Below are 24,128 nucleotides of genomic sequence, written 5' to 3'. Positions count from 1 at the left end.
CGAAAACAACTTGGTTCCATTTTTTTTTTCCTATAAGATTCTTGACCTCTTATGTCCTAACAGAATCTACTAGATAGTTTTTCAACTATTGCCAATAGTAACTGCCGGTGCCTATTTCTTTCAGCTGTTGACTTTAGTGATACCTTCCCCTGTGACTAATTTTTCTTTCTCGAAGTCCAGGGTCTTCAAAACTTTTTTTTTTGTGTGTGAAGTACTGCTCTAGCGCCTAGATTAAAAACAAAAAATCCCTCCAGAGGAATAAACAAATGAGCAAATGGCTAGATTCTTATGGACTACCTTTTGGAAGGTCTATGAGTAGGTGAGTTAGATTACATTATGTGCAGTAGGGAAGGCATTTCTGAGTGTATATCCAAAGGAATTGAAATCTGGATCTTGACCAGATACCTGCACTCACATGTTCACGGAACCATTATTCACAATGGTCAAGACATGGAAACAACTCAGATGTCCACTGACAAACAAGTAGGTAAAGTAAAAGTGGTATTAAAAAAAAGAAACAGGGGCGCCTGGGTGGCGCAGTCGGTTAAGCGTCCGACTTCAGCCAGGTCACGATCTCGCGATCCGTGAGTTCGAGCCCCGCGTCAGGCTCTGGGCTGATGGCTCAGAGCCTGGAGCCTGTTTCCGATTCTGTGTCTCCCTCTCTCTCTGCCCCTCCCCCGTTCATGCTCTGTCTCTCTCTGTCCCAAAAATAAATAAACGTTGAAAAAAAAAAAAAAGAAAAGAAACAGTGGCTTATACATACAATGGAATATTATTCAGCCTCAAAGAAGGAAATCCTGCCGTTTGTAGTAAGACAGATGGACTCGGGGACATTCTGCTAAGTGAAATAAGCCAGATGCAGAAAAACAAATACTGTATGATCTTACAGAAATGCAGAATCCAAAACAGTCAAACACATAAAAGCAGAGAGTAAAATGGTGTTTGCCAGGGAATGGAAGGAGAGGGCAATGGGGAGGTATTAGTCAAAGGGTACAAAGTTTCCCTTATGAAAAATAAATAAGCTCTAGAGATTTACTGCACAAAATAAGGCCTATGATTCACAATACTGTATTGTATACTTAAAAATTCACTGAGAGGGCAGATCTTATGTTAAGTGCTTTTACCACAAAAAGGAGAAAAAAAGAAAAAGCGCAGGGACAAAAGGAAACTTGGAGGTGATGGAAAAGTTTTTGGCCTTCACATTGATGATGGTTCATGGGTGTACACTGATCTCCAAACACGTTGTACATATCAAATATCTATGGTTTTTTGTAGGTCAATCAGACGTCAGTGAAAGCAATTTTAGGAGAAGAACGAGCACAGAAGCATATTCTTCTGTAAAATTGCTGGGCTGAACATGGATGTATATGAGGGAGGAAGCTGGAAGACTGAGGCGGTGTGAAGACAGCTATCACACAGAGACATTTTATTTATTTATCTATTTACTTCTGTAGCTCTGCCACTCAGACTTGTTTGGACTATTATTCCCTTTGAAGGAGCCGAGTTTCCTCAATTCGTTTTTTTTAATTAAAAAATTTTGTTTAATGCTTATTTGTTTTTGAGAGAGAGAGAGAGAGAAAGAGAGAGAGAGAACAAGTGGGGGAGGGGTAGAGACAGAGGGAGACACAGAATCTGAAACAGGCTCCAGGCTCTGAGCTGTAAGCACAGAGCTAGATGCAGGGCTCAAACCCACAGACCCTGAGATCATGACCTGAGCCAAAGTCGGACGCTTAACTGACTGAGCCACCCAGGCACCCCGAGTTTCCTCAATTCTTAAATCATCCATTCTACACTTTCATAATCATTCTCCTGCACACATTCCAACCCCTGAACATAATGAGATGGATGTTGTTATACTTAAGATCAATGAGATAATATTTAATGTTTATAATCTCAACTAAATTACTGACTAGTGCTGGTCTTGAAATTTTACCCCTTGTCACAATATAAATACTACTATTACAAGAAATTGATCCTGAACCACCTTGATATCCATCTGTAGAACAGAAAAGTAGAATTAAAAAAAGAGGCAAGTCTCCCTAAAAAATGTTTTCCAGCCAGTAGACTGTATATGTATCTGGTCTCTTTGGTTGGGGACTATAAATAGTTAAGTCCAATGCCATATCGGCTTTGCTACAAAGAAGGTTAATGCCTTCACAAATGAACTGATGAAGCATATGACAATGCATCAACCTCTTCACTTAAATAAGTTCAGCGGCACTGATAGATGAGCCTCTCTTCCCAAGTATGCTGGGATCATTTATAATGGGTGAGTTAACTGTGTTAACAGCCAACACGCTAACCAGAATGTAGGGTGGCCTGCCAGGGGAGTGGCTGATAATTTCCGTTTGTTGATCTAAAACCTTTGGAGGTGAAGACCCCGACTGACTGAAATGGACACTGAAAAATTGGCCGGAGTGTGAAGTTGTGGAATGTCTAACCGATAGCGGACAGCAACGGGACTGCTTAAATATGTCACCGATCATGATTTATGGACTTTTGCCTAATGTATGTACTTCACAGGATTTTTGTCCTCACTGAGAACACCTTTCAGTACATCTGCCCTTTATTTTCTTAATTTCTCCTTTTTACAGGGTAGGCCATTCCATAATAATGACAATGGTTGCATACATTTTTTTATAAAGTCATTATATGTAGCAACAAAGAAGGAAACAACTATGGGTCTGTGACGGGGTGCTTTCTCCCTTAGTTGGGATTCCTGTCCTTTGCATCTTGAATTGCTACCTGTGCAACTGAATAGACCCCCAGAGGCTTGGATTTCCAGGAAGGGGCATTTAGTGTGCAGCTGGCTTCTCCCCACTGATGCCCACCTGCTGAAGTCAGTGACATTCCACACATTTGCTTCAGCAGGTGAACTGCCACACGCTGCTCCCACAATCTGGACAGTTTTTTTTTTTTTTTTTTTGTTTTTTAAATCATCAGTATCATCTTCACTGCTAACAAAACTGTGGCAGTTCTGGAGAAAAATCAGGAAGAGGAAATGGAGAGGGAAGAGTATGAGTCCTTAGGTGACTAGGCTTGGAAAATTTGGGCATGGGCACGGACCACCACATGGACACAGTGCTTTGCTTTTCAAAGGAAGCACAGATAGCTGACTTCAGTCTCCCCTGCTTAGTAGATAACACGTTGTTTTGTTCATAGGTCCCTGAGATTATTTAAATAGCCGATAAAGATGAATTTCAATTGTTTTGTTTTTTCAGGAAAAAAATTCTCAGGGTTTGATTTATAGCCATTTCCCCTTTCTTTGTGGAGTACTGTTATATATAAATATATATAAATATAAATATATATAAATATATATAAATATAAATATATATATAAATATATATATATATATTTATTTAGATTTTGCTGTGGAGTCCTTCATAATTTTAAATGCTGGCTGTCATTTAAGTATTGTAACTCATTGGTACTTATGAACTACCAGCTTCAGTCCAGCCAAGGCATTATTGGCAAATTTTCCTTGAATACATGTATTTGACATTTTAGTGGCTCTTTCTTGATCAGTGTTTCTCACCTTGACTTCTAGGTGTTCACCTTGGACCCATATGTGTTAGAATTGCAGTGTTGGAAGTGATCTTACTGATAATCCAATGAAACTCCATCATTTTACAGTTGAAAACATGGAGACTGAGAAAGATCACTCATCTGGACTGTGAGAAGCCACAGTCTTTATCCCTGGTCTCCTGATTCCTAATCTAACATTCTTTCCACAGGGCACACTCTCACGTCTTTATGTGATTTTTTCAAGGATGTACTAATTTTGGTGCCAAGATGAAGCAGGAATATTGCATGCTATAGTTTAAAGTGACTAGGTAACCAGAGGAAATCCCCACATTAAACAAAAAGGAGGGACAAAACTTCTTGAAATTCCACTTTGACAAGCTGGACTGGGTCCTTACCACAAGTTACTTATGCCCTTCCAGCTGATTAATAAATTATTAGCTTAGGATTCAAAGAAGACCAAGATAGATTTGCTTTTTACAAACTCTCCTCCACAGCCAACACTGTTTAGATAATGTTTTAGCTTATCCTTAAAATATGTGCTCATGTGCATCAGTTTTGTAAGGAAGAGAAATGCAGAGACTCCGTGTGCACGAAACGGGTGAAAGGGCACTGGGTGAGCAGCTGAGAACTGGGAACCGAGACACCTTTAGTTATCCGATCAACATGGAATTTTTACTTACTTGAATCCTAGGAAAAGCCACTGAAGCCAGATCCAGGACAAGAATAGAATAATAATAGCTGCCGGGAAGGAAAGCATAAACCAGGATCCAAAGTTAATGCAACGACATTCAGGGTAACGCCTGTGTGAAAAGACAGAAAAGTGTTCACGGGAGTGTAAAGGGAATCCTTTCTGATGGTCCTCTGGGAAGCAATGTCTTTGCCATGCTCCCAGTCAAGAGGGAAGGTGTGGAACCTTCTCATCCTTAAGTACGGCAGTTGGTTTTACCTCTTACCTCTTGTCCTGAATCTGTAACTCTGTGATTATTGCTGCTTCCCTCACAAGCAAGGGTGGGTATGTTATGATTTTTGTTCCCTTTGTTCAATGTGTAAGGAAGTGCTTGGGAAAGCTGGCACAGTGTCCACACTCACTAAATGCACAAGAAATGGGTATGCATGGGTATATGTGCCTGGTTCTTAGCACTCGAATCATCGGTATGTGAGCGAGGAAAGACAAACAGACTTGGGAACAGATGAAAATTAACTTCATGGAACCTAAATTGGTAGCTGGCATCCCAGGCACTTAGGAAGGGACTCTGATCCATCCATATTGTCTTCTATAGCCGTTTCCCCTCTCTTCTGTCTGCCCTGAAGAAACTACAACCATCTTGCCAGGCCCTTCTTAGAATTAGACAGTGCTTTAGGGCTCAGCCAAACAGAATAAATCTGGACCAGATAAAAATGACTAAGAGTTCTGTGGAAAACATGAGCTCTTCCCTTATTTCTCCTAGTTATTTTCAGCTTTTCAATCCACATAAACACAAAACAATAATAAAAAAAGTTGGGGGAGGGGAGGAGTCAGAGACAAGCACAGTTTCTTTGGTAACCTCACATTTATTCTTCAAAAATGTAGTATAAATTCCAAGTTAATTCTCACATAGTTATCTATTTTATGACAGAGGAGGGAAAAACAGGAAATTTGAGAAATAGTTTCTTTGCTTTTTTTCTTGACACAGTGACTTTGGAACTTTGGAAAGCACAGAAAACACACAGAAGCAATAAAGACACTGTTAACCTATTTTTATTATTTTTGAAATGATAAAATATAGAGAACTTTATAGAAACGATAGACTTTTATATTCTTGTTCTATTTAAATCACCTTTGTATTTTTCCATTTAAAAAAGGTCATGTAAATAAATGAAATGTTTCACACTATAGCCATCAACATAAGCCACATTTTTCTATTTTATAAAGTGTCTCCTCTATTTTAAGATGGTTGCTAAGTAATGCAAAGACTTAAAAAAAAAAAAGAATGGGTTTTTAAAACTCTAGATTTCCAGTGTTTTCTACCATTACTTTGAGGTTATAAAAAAATTGCTCTACATCCTAGATTTATCAGGAGCAAGTTGGGATGATCATTATCTATCATGAAGAGATCCAAAGCTTAGCTTACACATTTATGCAATTAGAAATGACCAAGGGTAAGTAAGAAATGCTACAGAATACAGAGAATTGATGAATGGAAAAATGCTATATCATGTCCATGAGCTTCTACTAAGAATTGCTAAAAATGTTTGCTGTCTTCAGTTGGAAAATTCAATAAGGACGAAAAGGCTTATTCTTATTTCTCATCAGTTTATTAGACTTGGGTTACAGGTTGATGGCTTATGCTATTTTGTTCAGCCTAAAGGCGTTTAGAAATGCTGCCAGAATTAGGTTCAAACCAGCACCCCAAACCCCATTTCATCTCTCACCGTCTATAGCTCATACTTTGAAATCAGGCTATATTGTTCTCCTTACTCAGTCTTCTAAAATTTAACTGGGGGCGCCTGGGTGGTTCAGTAGGGTAAGCATCTGACTTCGGCTCAGGTCATGATCTCACGGTTTGTGAGTTTGAGCCCTTGTCGGGCTCTGTGCTGACAGCTCAGAGCCTGGAGCCTGCTTTGGATTCTGTGTCTCCATCTCTCTCTGCCCCTCCCCCACTTGTGCTCTGTCTCTCCCTATCAAAAGCAAAAATGAACTATTGGGACCTCATGAAGATAAAAAGCTTCTGCACAGCAAAGGAAACAATCAACAAAACTAAAAGGCAACCAACGGAATGGTAAAAGATATTTGCAAATGACATATCGGACAAAGAGCTAGTATCCAAAATCTATAAAGAGCTCACCAAACTCCACACCCAAAAAACAAATAATCCAGTGAAGAAATGGGCAGAAAACATGAATAGACACTTCTCTAAAGAAGACATCTGGATGGCCAACAGGCACATGAAAAGATGCTCAACATCGCTCCTCATCAGGGAACTACAAATCAAAACCACACTCAGATATCACCTCACGCCAGTCAGAGTGGCCAAAATGAACAAATCAGGAGACTATAGATGCTGGCGAGGATGTGGAGAAACGGGAACCCTCTTGCACTGTTAGTGGGAATGCAGACTGGTGCAGCTCCTCTGGAAAACAGTGTGGAGGTTCCTCAAAAAATTAAAAATAGACCTACCCTATGACCCAGCAATAGTACTGCTAGGAATTTACCCAAGGGAAACAGGAGTACTGATGCATAGGGGCACTTGTACCCCAATGTTTATAGCAGCACTCTCAACAATAGCCAAATTGTGGAAAGAGCCTAAATGTCCATCAACTGATGAATGGATAAAGAAACTGTGGTTTATATATACACAATGGAGTACTACATGGCAATGAGAAATAATGAAATATGGCCCTTTGTAGCAACGTGGATGGAACTGGAGAGTGTGATGCTAAGTGAAATAAGCCATACAGAGAAAGACAGATACCATATGTGTTCACTCTTATGTGGATCCTGAGAAACTTAACAGGAACCCATGGGGGAGGGGAAGGAAAAAAAAAGAGGTTAGAGTGGGAGAGAGCCAAAGCATAAGAGACTTTTAAAAACTGAGAACAAACTGAGGGTTGATGGGGGGTGGGAGGGAGGGAAGGGTGGGTGATGGGTATTGAGGAGGGCACCTGTTGGGATGAGCACTGGGTGTTGTATGGAAACCAATTTGACAATAAATTTCATATATTAAAAAAAAGGTAAATAAATGTATAAAAATTTTTTTTTAAATAAAATTTGTTTAATTGACGAGGGCCTTTTTAGAATTTTTGCCTGGAGGGAGGTAATTCATTTAGTAAATGAAAGCCTGAAAAAGCAAAATTCTGTTTTCTTTTTGCTTTTTTTCTTTAGTATTAAGGAAGTGAACACCACACAGGACAGTGGCCTCCATGATCATAACCTTTATACTTATATTTCCAGTGAATACTTTAAGTGATAATGGAATGAATGGCATACTGTGAAGGATTAGTTTTTCACTTTTTCTTTTCCCACTTCCTCATGCCCTGTAAAGTGAAGTGACTGCAAGTATCTGCCTAAATAAATATCATGAACTATGTTAAGTACAATTCATTCTGATAGAATGAATTACTTTTACCTTTACTTTTACCCAACACTTTGAGTATCTACCATGTACCAGGCACTCTTCTAAATATTGGGGATATAGTAGTGAATTAGATGGATGTAAGATAGCCTTTCATAAAGTTTACATTTTTTAAACATTTTTTAAGTTTATGTATTCATTTTGAGAAAGAGAGAGAGAGAGAGAGAGAGAGAGAGAGAGAGAGAGAGAGAGGGAAAGTGGGGAAGGAGCAGTGAGAGAGGGGAAATCCCAAGCAGGCTTTGCACTGTCAGCACCGTCTGACTCGGGGCTAGATCTCACCAATTGTGAGATCCTGACCTGAGACGAAACCGAATTGGAGGCTTACCAGACTGAGCCACCCAGGTGCCCCCATAAAGCTTACATTGACATGAGGAGCACAGACAGTAAATAGGTAAGCATGAAAACAATCAGAAAATATAACAAAATAATGTAATAGAAAATTACTAGGGAGAGGAAAAAGTTTTACATAGTGTGGTTAAAGAGGGTGATATTTGAAATGAGATCTAAATGGCAAGAAGCAGCCAGTCCTGTAAATAGCTGGGAAATAGTTACCTGCCCCCCACCCCCAGACAGAGGAAATAGCAAGTACAAAGGCCCCGAGGTAGGAATGAATGCAGAATGTTTGAGGATCAGAAGGCTAGTGTGGCTGTGGGTAGTGAGCTAAAGTTAGTGGCATGAAATTAAGCCCAAGAAGTAGCCAACAGCAATCAGATCATGTAACACCTTGTAGGCCATCAGAAGGAATTTGAATTTTAGCACAAACGTAATCAGGAGTAATTGGAACATAATAAATAAGTTAGTGACATGATCTAACTTAAAGTCTATGTAAATTTGTTATTTACATAAAGCATGTTGGTTAGATGGATCCTCAAGGTTGAAGGCAACAAGAGTGGAAGCCAAGTTGTAGTAGGCAGAACTCCAAAATGACCCACAAGATTTCTGTGCCTGGTATACATGTTTTGTATAATCTTCTCTCTTCTGTGTGGGAAGAACTTGCATATAAGGTGGGATTTCATTCCTGTGATTAGGTTCTTTTATGGAAAAAGTGAAGGGATTTTGCAGTGGTAATCAAGGTCCCCATTAATTTTTGAGTTAATCAAAAGGGAGATTATCTTGGGTGGATCTGACTTAATCAGGTGAACCCTTAAAAGAGAACCTTTCCTGCTGGCCTAAAGAAGTAAGCTTTCCTATTGCCAGAGGAAGGAGCCATGTGTCAAGGACCTAGAGGTAGCTTCTAGAAGTTGAGAGTGACTCCACGCCAAAAGTTAGCAATAAAATGGGCACGTCAGTAATTCAACCACAGGGAACTCAGTTCAGGCCAGTAACCTGAATGATCTTGGAATAGGGCTCTAACCTTCTGTGGAGATTAGAGTTCCAGCTGTCACCTTGATTTTTAGCCTGGTGAGATCCTAAGCAAGGTTCTCAGCTAACCTGTGCCTAGACTCCTGACCCACAGAAATTATGAGGTCACAAATTCATGCAGTTTTAGGCCGGTTAAGTTAATGGTAATGTGTAAAGTAGCAATATAAACCAAATACACAGGGAAATTTATTAGAAGACAAAAGAAGTTTGGCAGAGGAGTAGGGTAGAATGGGAAATGGAGTAGATTTTAGCTGAAGTCAGATTGGTAGCAGTGAAGATGAGAAGACAATTGATTTTAAACATATTTGGGAGAAAATGTGGAGGAATGAGGAAAAGGTGCCGTTTATTGAAATGAAGTCTGAGGAGAGAACAGGTTGGCAGATGGGTAAGGGAATGGAGGGTCAAAAATGCTGCTGTGGGCATGTTAATCGAAGACGTCCCTTAGTTTTCCAAGTGGTCATGTTGGATGGGCAGTTAGATAGATGAGTCTGAAAATGAGAGCAGCGGGCAGTTAGAGATAGAAAAGAGGTCGTTGCCAACATACAGGTGATATTGTAAACCACAGAAATGGGTGAGATAATTTCAGGAGTAAATGGAGATAAAAGGAAGAGGGAACACACCCTGGGACATCTAGAGGTCAGGCAGAGGTTTAGGAATGAGCAGATGAGCTAAGCACATTTCATTCTAACACAAATCCTGTGAGGAAAGCATTATATATCCATTTTACACAGGAAGACACTACGTCTCATAAGGTTAAATGGATTGTTCAAGGTCACAGATTGTACAGTCAAGCAGAATTTTCAACCCAGAAGGGGAGTTTAAAATACAATGTCTTTTCATTAAGGCATAGTGTCCTCAACTCCAGTCCCCAGGTGAAAATAGAAAGCTCCATATATACTGCAAGATATCCGTAAGCCAAGGCACAAACTTTATGTCTAAGGACATTTTAGAACACCATAGAAATGATTTCACCATAGCAGAGATGTGCTTTGACCTGAAGCCTGTGTGCCCATCATTGTTGAAACTCAGGAAGATAGTGTTGTTGCAGTTCTCATGCCCAACTACAGAATGATGAATAGCATTAATTCTAATGAAATACACAGAAATTGTCTCAAAAGAATGGATGTACTTGTGGAAATTTACAGCCTTGAAACAAATTCTGGCCTTTAGAGCACTATACGCTGTGTCCATGCTGATTATAGTCCTTTTGATTAATGACTGCTTTGATTATTTGAGTCAAAGCCACTTTTCAGTTCTGTATTGGTATATTTGCAGACATTTCTTTTCAAATATTAACTACTTGTTATTCATGAACCAAGCTTATATTTCTAATAGGAATAGCAAAAATAAAATAAACAGCATCAACTGCTAGCATTATTGGCAATTTCCTATGTGCCAGGCCCTCTTGCTAAGAGCCAAGCATGCATTATCCCACTTAATCCTCACAGTAATAAGTTCTAGTATCACCCCCATTATACAGAGGAAGAAACTGATGATGTTCACAGAAGTTAAGCTAATATATGGCAAGACTGAAATCTGAGCCAAGGTCTGAGTGCAAACTCTGCAATACCCAAATTTCTTCTATGGTACTTGCCAGAGAACTTATTTCTGAGAAATATAATTGCTCAATTCTCCAGGAAAAAATCATGGTAACTTTTGAAGGTAGCTATTTTTAGGTAACTGGTTTACCTTCTCCCTCTATAATTAGCCAACAAGAAAGGTTAGGAAGGTGGGTACCAATAAACACATTTGAATTTAGGGCACCTATAAACACGTTTATTTTACAATTTCTTAGTTTGTGAACCACAGTAGTTATAATTTAATATGTAATTAGTAACAACGACTGTGCTAATTGTTCACAATAAAAGTTCCTTCCATGTTCTTTGTACACCCACATATTACACAGCTGACACCCACAAGCTGAATAATATTCTTTGATAATCAATAAGTTATGAAATTTTACTTCCATTTTAATCTGGTAGATTTGCGTTTTGGGTTTAACTAATAGCTGTTCTATTTGTTAAATAATATTGATGCACCAAAACTAGTTTGCTATGACAGCAGTAATTGCCTCTAATAATATTTCCCTCAGTAGCATAATTTTAATATCAAAAAATTATTTAGTTATTGAGATGATTCCCGAGAACAATAAGCACTTCATTTATGTCTTGGTAGAGTTCATTTCAGCTGATGATTATCGATCATCTACCTGCGCCCCTTGTGTGCTAAAAGAATAAGACAATGATTCATTCAGACTCTATAAGTCTGAAAATCATCAGGGGTGATGGTTATGCATAAATGTAGATGAGACACGTTTATAGAGATGTGAATACAGTTTATGATCAGAGGAGATGGGAATGGTGGTATAGGAGTAACTGAACGGAGTTTCAGATGAAAGAGCATCCACACAAGTAGAGAAAGAAATTGACACAGTTGGCAGGCCTTTCAAGAACCGGAGTAGGAGGAAATGGGTTAATTACAAGGTGGTAGTTATTAACAATAATTGTCAGGGAAGGAGGAGATTGGGTGATGACTGGAAGTATTGTCAGTGGAGCAGAATGGAATGAGGGTCAGGCAGAGAATGCTGATCAACCAGGATTTACCTAACAGAGGAGCTAATAAAAATCTCACAAACCTGTAAGGTAGTAACAGGAAGTAGGAAGACCAAAGAATATTTCCAGAATGCTCTATTCCAAGGATTAGTTAAGGATAATGGTGAATTAATCACAGAGGAGCCAGAATTTAGGTACCACTGGTGCTAGATTCAGATTAAGAATGCCAAAAAACGGCACACTTTATAGTTGAGTTAGGGAATTAGCTTCATCTGGTTAGTATTATTCTGAAAATCACCTCCCAAGCTATACATCAGCTCATGACAACAAGGGAATGGTTCAGTCTAACTAGCCACACACTTAGCTTTGCAACTATTTCAAATGACACTTGCTATGTTTGCATGCTTACATTAAAAAAAAAAAGAAAACGCCACCCATGAATTTGAAGACTGATGTAGTTTTTCTTGCTACTGGCAGCAAACTTGTGTTTTTAGAACTTTGCCATCTTGGCACCCTCACATAATATGGTCTGTGAGGCAGTGAGACTGCAGAGTAGAAAGAGCACTGGGCCTTGGGCCATCTGTCTTCATCTGGCTGTTCCTCCACTGACTAGTGATCATCAATTGCTTAAAGTCTCTGAGCCTCAGTTTCCTCATCTGTGAAAGGAGGGAACTGGACACATGCTCTGAAATTCCTCTGTCTTCACTTTTTCTCTTCTTAGCCCTCATTCTTACTCAAGAGGATGTGTACTTCTTTTCCAAGACTAACATTTCGACTCTTGTTTCTAATTCCATTCTGCTTCTACCTGACTCCTGGCCCATCAATCTTCTCCTCTCTCTTTTTCAAAATGTCACACATCTCTTTTATAGTTTCCTTCTCCTGAGTGTAAAACAAAACTGACATCTCCCTTGTTCCAAGAGAACTCTCTGCCTCTGGTCACACCATGCTTGTTCTTTTTTTCTTTGCTTTGTCAAACTTGAAAGAACCATTTAAGTTAGCTGCTTTCCCCTCCCCACTATTTACTCACATCTTAACTCTCTGCAGTCTAAATTTAGTCCTCTCTCCCATGTGTCTTCTTGGGGGACACTGATAAGAACCAAGCCTTTTCTTAGCCATCCTCCTCCTTGACCCTTCTACCACACTGCTTGTTCCTGAGTCATCCTCCACTTTGAAAATGGTCTTATTTGGCTTTCAAAACACCACATGCTCCTGGTTCTCCACCTACTCTGATAAACTTTTCTCATCTTTTTTGTCAACACTACCCAAGAGTCTATCCATGTCTTGATTCTTTTAACTTTTTTCTCCCTTGGTAACCATTTCTACATCCAAGATTTTGGTTTCTGTGTGTGTGTGTGTGTGTGTGTGTGTGTGTGTGTGTGTGTGTATGTGTGTGTGTGTGTATATATACATATATATATATGTATGTATATATATCCCTCAAATTAAAATTTTTTTTAATATTTATTTTTGAGTAAGAGAGAGAGACAGAGTGCAAGCAGGGGAGAGGAAGAGAGACAGGGAGACACAGAATCTGAAGCAGGCCCGAAGCGAGGCTCGAACCCACGAACCAGGAGATCCTGACCTGAGCCAAAATCGGACACTCAACCGACTGAACCACCCAGATGCGCCAGCCGTCAGATTTTAAACTAACTTCAACGATGCATTTGTAAATGACGACTGAAAATCTTGTGGATAGGGTCTTAGCAGGCCATGTTAATACATCTAAAATCAAATTTATTAATTTCTCCAATGAACCGAGAAATTCATGGCATCACTACCTATATTGGCAAAAATTCCCAGAGTTGCCCTAACCCCTCCTTGCCCTTAAATCCTCACACCTAATTACTCACTCTTCCTGTCTGTACATACAGTGTCCTGAGTCTAAATCCTATCACTTCATAACTAGCTTAGTTTTGCCCTTATCGTCTGTTAGCACTTTGGTAATAGACTCCTAATTGGTCTTCTATCCTCAGACTCTTAGAATGCCAATCAATCTGCACATTGCTGTTCTACACAGTGCCAAAAAATACACAGATTATTTCACTGCCTCCCTAAAAACATGATTACAAACTTTTTGTGTTTTGGTTTTATGAATTATTTGCATTCATTTTCTTCATAAACATGCTATTTACCTCTTTTAAGATTGGGCCATGCTGTATAGACAAGTTTTCTCTAGTGATCCTGGCCGTGCACACAGCTACACTCCTCTGTTAGAGTGAACGTTCAATTATGTTTCTAGGGAGGTAATTGTTTAGGGAGACAGACGGGGGTTTGAATGATCTTGGTTTGGACCTCAGTCTGCTATACAAACATCCACTTTCTTGACTCTAGTAATAATAACAAACATTTACAGAGCATATGCTCTGTGCTAGGCACTTTTTAAAGTGTTATTTATTTATTTATTTATTGTAAAACTCTAAACAACTCTCTAAGAGAGAGACCTTATTATCATCCCCATTTCTCTGGGAAGGTAACAAGCTTAAAGAGAGTAATCTGTCCAAGATCACCTTGTTTGTAAATGGAAGAACTGGGATTTCAATACAGACATTTTAAGTCTAGAGCCTATGCTTTACTCCCCAGTATAGGCCACCTTCACAGCAAGGATATATAGAGTATGTGTGCACTAAAATGTATGTAAAATTTCTGACACGAATTCAATACATGTCACCTAACTTCTCTCCTATATGTCAAAACCAAATGTTATTATGTTTTAAAAATTTTAAAGGTTTTCACATATGCATGTTTTGTCTAGAAAACCAGATGGAATTTCGAAGTTTCCTGACAAGTTTTATTTTTTGCATTCTCCAGAAGAATTCAAAACAGTGCCTTGCACATTGTCAGTCCTCAACTAATGTTTGTTGACTGAAGAGTGAAGGAATAAAGGTTTGTTTTATTTGCACTGAATGAAATTTAGCTTTCTCAGAATTCATTGTTCTTCCATTCTTTGTGCAAAGAAGAGAATAAAAGACACTTATATATGTATATATAAATATAAATATATTTATATGAATATATAAAATACATATAAATATATTTTGTATCTATAAGTGATAGATGGAGAGATGGATAAAGGCTTTGAAATGTGTTATCCATTCTCCTCTTCCTATTGTTTGTAAGATGGCACCTTTCTCTAGAAGTAAATGGTAGGAAATCATGGATTCTTAGGATTCATGCACCTTTGGAGCTGGGCGAGATCCAAAATTAAATTGCACAAAATCACTGTTGGTATTGCTTTAAAAAAGATGGCAAGCGGTGTCAAGAGGATAAAGGTGGCATTATTGTAGTGGATTTGAAAATAAAGGGCAATTTCTGTCTGTTTCCAAACATCTGGGCAAAGAATATAAATCCTTTTTTTTTTCCCTGTAGTTTTAAGTTTCTGGAACTTTTCCTAAAGAAAGTGAATGCATTTCATTCCATTGTTGCTTTGAGATGCTGTTGTCTTTTAGGGCCAATATTTAAGAAAAAGTTAAATATCTAGTTTAATAATATCAATTATATTTTTTCACATAAGGTTGTTTTTCCCCTCTATTCTAGTATTTTCTATCAAGAAGGGGTACTCTGAGTTTCTTTCTTTTTGTGTATAATTCCTAATGTTAAAGTAAACTTTTGAAGACAAAATGTCGCCAAATTTCAAAGTACATGTTAAGCATTTTCTAAATTTAAAGAATCTTTGGCCAAATTCCCATGACTAGGAGAATTAGAAGATTAGATAATTAGGGAAAATAGTTACTGAAACATTTTGCTCAAAGTGCTACAATGCTCTCAATCTGTCATTGCAAATGACAAGGGAACAGTTAAGTAAAAGAAAATTTGGTTGATACACTGTGCAAGACTACAGACCAATGGAAAATTCAGCATAGATTACTTTACTTTACTTTAACACCATCAATTTCATGGGAATGGTGGAGGCTAGCAGTTCTCTAACACCAAGAATAAAATATAAAATTCTGGTCTAAATTTTTAGAAAAAGAGATTTACAGAGAAGACTGTAATGTGGAACCTTCTTGGGGAATTAATGAGAAAGGACAGTAGTCTAATTTTCAGAAAGAGATCAAGTACATTTCCTGTCTTAAATTAGGGGATACACTGGGTAAGTCCTTTCTGAGATGGCGAATTTCAGAAGTCTCCCACTTATAAACCAAATGCCTTTTAGAAGTTTGTTTCTAAGTTGGCCTTTGGGAGTATACATGATGCATGTGTAATCAGAGAAACAGTAAATACACATGGAGGTCTGTGGTAGCCTGTCCTAAACCGCCCTGCCACTGTTCTTTGCACACAAGTTCTTGTTCTTTTTAGAATGGAGTGTGACATTTTCTTGAATCTTGGATTTCTTGGAAAAGCTATGCATGTACAACATTTTGCAAATAATTTCAGAAAGTTTATAAAATCTGTGAATCTGCTTTGAAGTATGTAATTTTCCTGAATTCTGAACCTGAATTTTTCTGTGAAAAGAGCTAAATCCTTTTCCAGAGCATCCTTAATGCTGCCCAACTTGCTGGAACTCTGACAATTATCTGTCCTATTAGTACTTGAAAATATACCTTGGGTGTAGAATCAGTTTGAGGCCTCACATAAAAGCATGGACTTTCAAACTATTTTTCAATAGTTCTTACAATAGCTCTTACAAATATTGTCAAGTATTTTTACATAGTTTAATTCATTTAATTCTCACAATAATCATCTGAACTGTGACTATTTTCGATAGGTAAAATTAAGTCTTGGGGAGAGTAATGCACTTTTTATTCTTCAAATTCATAAAGTAAGTGACTGAAAATTGTGGAATTAAAATTTTTTTTTATCGTTTATTTATTTTTGAGAGAGAGAGAGAGAGAGAGAGAGACAGAGTGTGAGTGGAGGAGGAGCAGAGAGAGAGGGAGACAGAGAATCTGAAGCAGGCTCCATACTCTGAGGTGTCAGCACAGAGCCCGATGCAGGGCTCAAACTCACAAGCCACTAGATCATGACCTGAGCTGAAGTTGGACGCTTAACCGATTGAGCCACCCAAGTGCCCCAGATTGTGGAATTTAAAAAAAAGTTTATTTATTTTGAGAAAGAGAGACAAGAGAGCATGCACCAGCATGGGTAGAGGCAGAGAGAGAGAATACTAAGCACATCCCATGCTGTCAGCGCAGAGCCCAACGTGGAGCTTGATCTCACATAAGATCATGACCTGAGCCGAAATCAAGAGTCTGACACGTAACTGACTGAGCCACCTCGGCACCCCTGAAAATTGTGGAATTTTGCATCCAAGTTATCTGACTCTACTCACATATTCCCCATGTTCTGCAATGGATTAACATCACAGTTGCAGACTTATATTTAGAGTCATGTATCTGTCCTTAGAATACTTTATTACTGCCATTTCTTGCAATTGCCCAATCCTTCAACTATTTTTGAATTCTAGGTAAGACTTCTGTAATTAGCACCTTTGCTCACCACTCATCTTTCAAGTTCAAATGCTAGTTCCCAAGCCCTACAAAAATTTTCCTCTGCAAATAATCCCTATTCGCTTTTGTTAACTATCATTTGCAGTATTATTTGTAATGATAAATGTTTCCCCCATTTGGCTAGAATGGTTAGCCAGGAGTTATCTCTTCTGAGCTTGCTTGGGGAATCTGTGGGCACCGACTGATTCACTATGCCCTACATATTTAACTCTTAGTAGAAGGGCAGATGTCCTGATGTCCTGATAAAAAACAAAGGAGAGTGGGGGCACCTGGGTGGCTCAGTCAGTTAAGTGTCTGACTCTTGATTTTGGCTCAGGGAATGATCTCACAGTTCGTGGGGTCAAGCTCCACATCAGGCTCAGTGCTAACAGCACAGAGTCCACTTGGGATTCTCTTTTTTCCTTTCTCTCTCTGGTCCTCCCCTGCTGTGTGCGTGCTCTCTCTTTGTCAAACAAATAAATAAACATTAAAAAAAAAACAAAAACAAAAACAAAAACGAAGGAGAGTTAACTCAGGATAGCAATCACTGTTCCCAAATTCTCTGAATCAGTTAAGATTCACCATCATAAGTTGCGTGCTGTCTCTTTATCAAATCGACAGTTTAAAACTTTTACTTACATATTGAAATGCTCAGCGAAGATCAGGTTGGTGGAAGTACCAGTGATCGTTGTCAGTCCACCGATGGTGGAAGAGTAAGCAATACACAAGCACATAAGTTTACACATCATGTGGTCCTTCTTTGTTCGATACTTGGCTCCTGTGCCTGAATTCTGTTCAACAGAAAATAGTTTACACATCACGTGGTCCTCTTCTATTTGTCTTCTGCGCCACCAACATTTAATCATTTTCAAGTCATCTTTACAAAAGAAAAAAAGGCGGCCTTCTTAACCTTCTTCTCGATCAAACCACTGCCCTACCTCACTTTCATTTTCACAGCCGAACTACTCAAAAGAGCTGTCTACATCCACTGACTGCATTCTTACTCACGCCAATCTGGCTTCCATCTCTTCAGTCCACCCCAAGTGTGCTTGCTGTGATTATCAATAGCCTCCACATTACTAAACTCAACAAATACTTTTCAGTCTCAGTTTTGTAGACCTCTCAACAGGACCTGAAAGAGTTAATCGCTTCTTCCCGCTTGAAAACTCTTCTTAGGGCTTCTATGGTATCTCACTCTTCTGGGTTTTCTCCTACATCTCTGCTTGTTTCTCTGTCTCCCTTGTCAGTTCATTTTCCCTCATCTTTCCTTAAAACTGGAATTTCTTGAAAACTGTGTCATGGCCACCTGTCTCTTTTCACTGCAATGTTTATCCTTAGGAAATCTCATATATTTTCACTGGTTTAATGAATATAGATACACCAGACCATCAATTCTGTTCTTCAGCCCAGACTTCTCCTTTTAGACCTACATACCCAATTAACTGTTTAACGTAATTTGAATGTCTTAAATAAAACCTCAATCCCAAAATGTTCAAAACCAAACTCACCATTTCCTTCCTCAAATGTAGTTCTTCTTCAGGATCACCTAATTAATCTGGTAGTATCATCATCATTATAATTACAAATACTTATAGTGTGCTTAGTGTACAATAAACACCGTTCTAAGTTAAAATTAAATAAACAACTTAATCCACTTTATTCTTACAACACAATGAGGTTAGCGCTGTTATCCCATTTTACACATGAAGACATGAGATAAAGTTAAGTGGCTTGCCCAAGGTCACATAGTCTGAAAATGGCACACTTGGATTTTAAAGCCGTGTAGTCTTGTTTTACAATTCATAACCTCAGCCACTACACTATATTGCTTGTCCTCCTTGAAAACATTCTCTTCCTCACCCTCCCAAATCATGTCAATTTTATCTACTTAAATATGTCTGGACTCTTTCGTGTTCATCTCCACTACTATCACTTTGGTATAAATCAAATCTGATTTGGGCTACTGTAATAGCCTCCTTATGGGTATTTATCTATCAAGTCTTGCCTATTTGAGACCTGTCCCACACATTTCAGCCTTAAAAAAATATAGATGTATTTTTAAAATATACAAATAGAGGAATCTCCCTATTCCATACAGATAGGTATGCTATCTGTGATATACGCACTGAAAGATCTTTGGGAGAAATCACAGAAAGGAAATATTTTCTATTCACTGAGAACCATCATGGATGTGGGAATGACTTAGCATTGTAGGGTCTGGTGCATTAATTGTAATTTGCCTCTTACCTTCTAATTAACTTAAAAGTTAGCCCTCTGGGTATCTACTCTTCACCTAAAATAATTTGTAAGTGTCTCCTTTTGTCTAATATTTCCTACATTTCCTACATGGAAATGATGTGTATTTTCCACGATAAAAGCTGCCATTGAAAATTTGAAAAATAAATGGTATGTAAATTAAATAGCAAAATATCTTTAAAAATTATTATAGTGGTACAAATGAAATTTAGGGCTTAAAAATGATCTATTTTGCTACAGAAAAGACCAAAGAGAAACTAGAAAGTGATATATAATTTGGATACAATTAAACTGATAATAAGAATGGGAACTTAAAGATGTAATGTGTATAATAATTCTCACTGACACATTAAAACTTTCAAAATTACAAAAAACACTTTCAAAACTACAAAGAAAAAACTGGATTTCATATAAAAGCTGAACTGCAAATATATGCATATATAGGTGTTTATATATGTATATAAAGCACAATGACTAAAATGCATTGGCTGATATAAAATTTTAAAAATCAAAATAGGAAAATACTAATATATTCACCATGTTTTATCCTTTATGGACTTCCCATACTTTTCCCTCTGTATAGACCTTTAAAACATACATTAATGCTACTGCACATAAGGTGATATTTATGCAAATATCATGGACAATTTAGAAACATTAAAAATTCAAGTTAAATTTAAATTCTGCAATAAATTGTAACACTAATATATCATAATACATGTTAAGGGTTAAGTGCAGGTGTTGGGAGGTGGGATGGGGTGCAACAATTCTGTTATCATCCAGTAAATGTGAACCCCATGCAGTCAGCTCTATTGTTTGAGTTTGTTTTTGTTTTTTGTTTGTTTTTTTTGTTGTTGTTTTTGGCTTAGGTCATGTGATTACTGGGTCTAATTTATTGAGGAGATGATGTTATAGTAAGAGGTAAAGACTGAGGTCCAGAGAGACAGTAGTGGAGGTCAGTGGGCAGAAAACTAGAGCTGTTCTTAAAAAAATTCTTTTAAATTTAAATTCAAGGTAGTTAACATACAGTATAGTCTTGGCTTCAGAAGTAGAACCCAGTGATTCATCTCTTCCATATGACGCCTAGTGCTCATCGTGAAAAGTGCCCTCCTAATGCCCATCACCCATTAACCCATCCTCCCACCCACGTCCCCTCCAGCAACCCTCAGTTTGTTCTCCATATTTAAGAGTCTCTTACGGATACATCCCTTAAGAAAGCCTGAGACAAGCCATTAATTGATCCAACTACTGGTACAGAAACTACAAAAACAATGGAAAGGAGAGTCCTCAGCAGGTTAGTCTTTTGCTGAAGACAGTGGTTTCAACCTGAGACCAAGGGTTGACCAAAGGGCCCAAAAGAGATTTGTAATAAGTCATTTGGACTAGAAAGTCAAGAGCATGTGTTCACAGATATGAGGACAATAAAATAAGCACTACATTCTTCCATAAGTAGATGAGGAATTTGGTGGTGTGTGTGTGTGTGTGTGCGTGCATGTGTGTGTTTGGTGTACTTTCTCCTAAGAGTTTGGGAGAGAAAAATGATTCCTATGCAAAGAAAAGAAGAGACGCAAAACATCTAGAGGGCTGAAGCTGGAGACAGTCAGGGATAACATGTCCGGAGAAGACTTCCTGTGCTAAGAAGACCAAAGGACATTGCCATGGACATACTGTGAATGGGAAAGTGCTTGCTTTATAATGTTTCATGATGGGGGACTTACGTGAATTTAAATATTCAGAATAAAGTAATTTTTATAATAAAAACATATCCACACACACATAATGTCTAGGAATAGCTCAAAATGAAAAATGTCAAAATATTAACAATAGAATTGGGGGTATCTTCTGTCTTCTTGATACTTTTTCTATCTTCTACAATCATAAAAGAGTTTTCCCAATATATAAAAGAATTGTAGACTATTAGTGCAGACAAGTATTTAGAGATTACGTGGTACATTTTTCAGAAGACCAAAATTCATCTTAAATGTGACATAGCTGGTCACTGTAGGACTGAAACCAGAATCCACGTATCTGAGTTTCCAGTCAATTATTTCTTTTGTACCATTTGACCTTCCAGAACACTTTTGATTTATGTGTTTTTAAATCTACACCTAAGACTTTATACTTAATTACATTTCATATTGCTTTTATCATAGCAATTGTAATCTGTTTTTATTCAATCCCAATTGTTTGTTATTTCACACAAATATGACATCTAAGACCTTGTGAATGTACCTTCTACAAATTCTTCCAAGCGACAGACAAATTTTGTCTAAGACATGACCAAATGTCAATCCCATGACATCATCACATGGGAGGTGCTCAAGGGACATTTCAGAACAGAAATCTTGCAGGTCCAGATATAACTCACTATTGCCACCTGGTGGCTATGACTGGAGATTCCAGGGGCATGTTAAACATTTCCTTCCAATCTTCCTTCCTAAAAATGCATACATGAACCAGCATAGGCTAAACCAGTGGTCTTCAATCATGTGCATAATAATTCACTGGGGTGAGAGTGGTAAGAAAACGTTAGGGGTGTCCATTTACATTTAAATAATTATTGATGGCTAATTGTACAAAATCTTAGTTCTAGCTAATCATTTTCTGCTTGCTGAAGACAGCCAGTTTAAAATCTTCTAGCTCTTTTTGGGTATTTATTTGCACTTATCTTAAAAATATCCGTAGGATATAATATATTTATTTCGCAGTTGTTGGCATTACAATTAAATTTCTACTATGTTAGACGATGGGAATTTCGCTTTCTTTCATAGACTTGACCACTGAACACACTGACACTTTTCACGTCCCCATTATCCTCCCATTATGACTACATGATAATTTAGAGCTGAATTCAATGTTCAGAATGCTGCCTAGAGTAGAGATGTATGACCATCTGAGCAATACGACCTATATTACTTTTCCTGTTTTGTACTTTTTCTACCCCTCCTTGTTTGCTTAATTTTCTAAGTTTTGCTTAGTTTTCTAAATAACCACCACTAAATGGCCCCAACCATTCTGTGGTTGTTTAAATCTTCTCTCAGAACAATCAAACAACATACTTAGCCTACACCAAGTATTCTACCAAGTTCACTGTCTTAGAGCACTTCTTTCAGAGGCCTTCCTAACCTTTTCTAAGTCCAGTCATTTTCTTCTCTACATCTGCAAAGATCTACCTAGACTTTAGTCTATCCTCTTGCTTCTATCCATAATTTGACTGGATATTGATTTCAAGATTGAAAATAAATGTTATGCAGAATGTTGAAGGCATTTTTCCCTACTGTTTGAATTTCCAATGTTGCTATAGAGAAGTTTTTAGCCATTCACGTTTTTCATCCTTTTTAATGAATCAGTTTTTCCCTTTTCCTGATAACTTTTAGGATCTTCCCTTTTTTTCATAATATCCTGAAATATCAATAACCTTCTCAATGTGAGTGTGTTTCATCTCTTACGTTGGCACCCAGTGGGACTATTAATCATAAAAATTATATTCTTCCACTATGGAAATTTTCTTCAATTTTTGATTAGTCTTCACTCAGTCTTCTCTATTCTTTTTCTGAAATTTCCTATTATTCTCTTCTCTTGTTTCATTCTATTTTTTTCTACTAAATTTTCTATTTATGATGTAATTTCATATTTTTAAATTACATTTTATATATTTTATATTTTATTTATGTTCACATTTTATTTTTTGTCTTCTTGTTCCTCTTTTAAAGAATTCCATTCATGGATAAATTCCTAGAAACATACATTGCACCAATACTGAATCATGATGAAATAGAAAATGTCAACACACTGATTACTAGCAAGGTGATTGAGTCAGTAATCCAAAATCTCTCAACAAAAAAAGTCCAGGACTAGATGGCTTCATTGGTGAAGTCTACCAAACATTCAAAGAATAATTAATACCAATCTTACTCAAACTTCCAAAAAATAGAAGAGGAGGGACTCTTCCAAACTCATTTTATGAGGCCAGCATTAATTACCATGATACCAAGACCATTCAAGGACACTACAAAAAAAGATAATTACATGCCACTATCCCTGATGAACATATATGCAAAAATCCTCAACAAAATCATAGCAAGCCAAATTCAATACATTGAATACATTAAAAGGATCATATACCATTATTAAATGAAATTTATTCTAGCGATACAAGGCTGATTCAACATCTGCAGCTTGTCAATGTGATACACCTCATTAACAAAATGAAGGATAAAAGTATCATATTGATAGATGCAGTAAAAGTGTTTAACAAAATTCAGCCATCATTTATGATAAAAACTCTCAATAAAGTGAGTACAGAGGAAATGTACCTCAACATAAGAAAGGCCGTATATGACAAGCCCACTGCTAATAACATACTCAATGGTGAAAAGCTGAAAGTCTTTCTTTTATGATCAGAACAAAACAAGGATGCCCACTCACCACATCTATTCTACAGAGTATTGGAAGTCCTAGCTAGAACAAAAAACAAAAAACAAAATAAAACAACAACAGCAACAAAACAGAAAAGAAAGAAAGAAATAAAGAAAGAAAGAGAATCCAAATTGGAAAGAAAGAAGTAAAACTGTCACTATTTGTAATGAGATGATATTATATATGGAAAACTCTTAACACTTCATGAAAAAAACTGTTAGAACTAATAAAAAAATTCAGTAACATTGCAGCAAACAAAATCCATATGCAAAATCTGTTGCATTTCTATACACTAAAATGAACTGTCAGGAGAAGCAGAAAACTATTCCATTTATAATTACACAAAATAATAAAATATCTAGAAATAAATTTAACCAAGGATGAAAAAGACCTGTATATTGAAAACTAGAAGACATTAATGGAGAAATTGAAAAAGACACAAATGGAAAGACATTCCATGCTTACAGATTAGA

General features: G+C 37.4%; 1 protein-coding gene across 19 annotated transcripts in view; it reads right to left on the bottom strand.

Moving 5' to 3' along the window:
- SLC13A1 (solute carrier family 13 member 1) overlaps positions 1 to 24,128 on the bottom strand; it is a 258,908-nt gene that overhangs the window by 63,054 nt on the left and 171,726 nt on the right. For 16 of the 19 annotated variants that reach the window (XR_008296681.1, XR_008296682.1, XR_008296685.1 and 13 more), the window contains exons 8-9: positions 17,620 to 17,857; positions 4,209 to 4,328 (exon numbers count right to left, since the gene is read on the bottom strand). Coding sequence is in view for 10 of the 19 variants with exons in the window: in XM_053218149.1 (XP_053074124.1) it covers positions 4,209 to 4,328; positions 17,620 to 17,857 (358 nt within the window). In the remaining 9 variants the exon portion in view is untranslated. The remainder of the gene's footprint in view (positions 1 to 4,208; positions 4,329 to 17,619; positions 17,858 to 24,128) is intronic. The other 3 variants (XM_027075382.2, XM_027075380.2, XM_053218148.1) reach the window with 2 other exon arrangements.

The sequence above is a fragment of the Acinonyx jubatus genome, chromosome A2 (genome assembly GCF_027475565.1).
Source record: "Acinonyx jubatus isolate Ajub_Pintada_27869175 chromosome A2, VMU_Ajub_asm_v1.0, whole genome shotgun sequence".
NCBI lineage: Eukaryota > Metazoa > Chordata > Mammalia > Carnivora > Felidae > Acinonyx > Acinonyx jubatus.
This window is presented reverse-complemented; position numbering and strand designations above follow the sequence as displayed.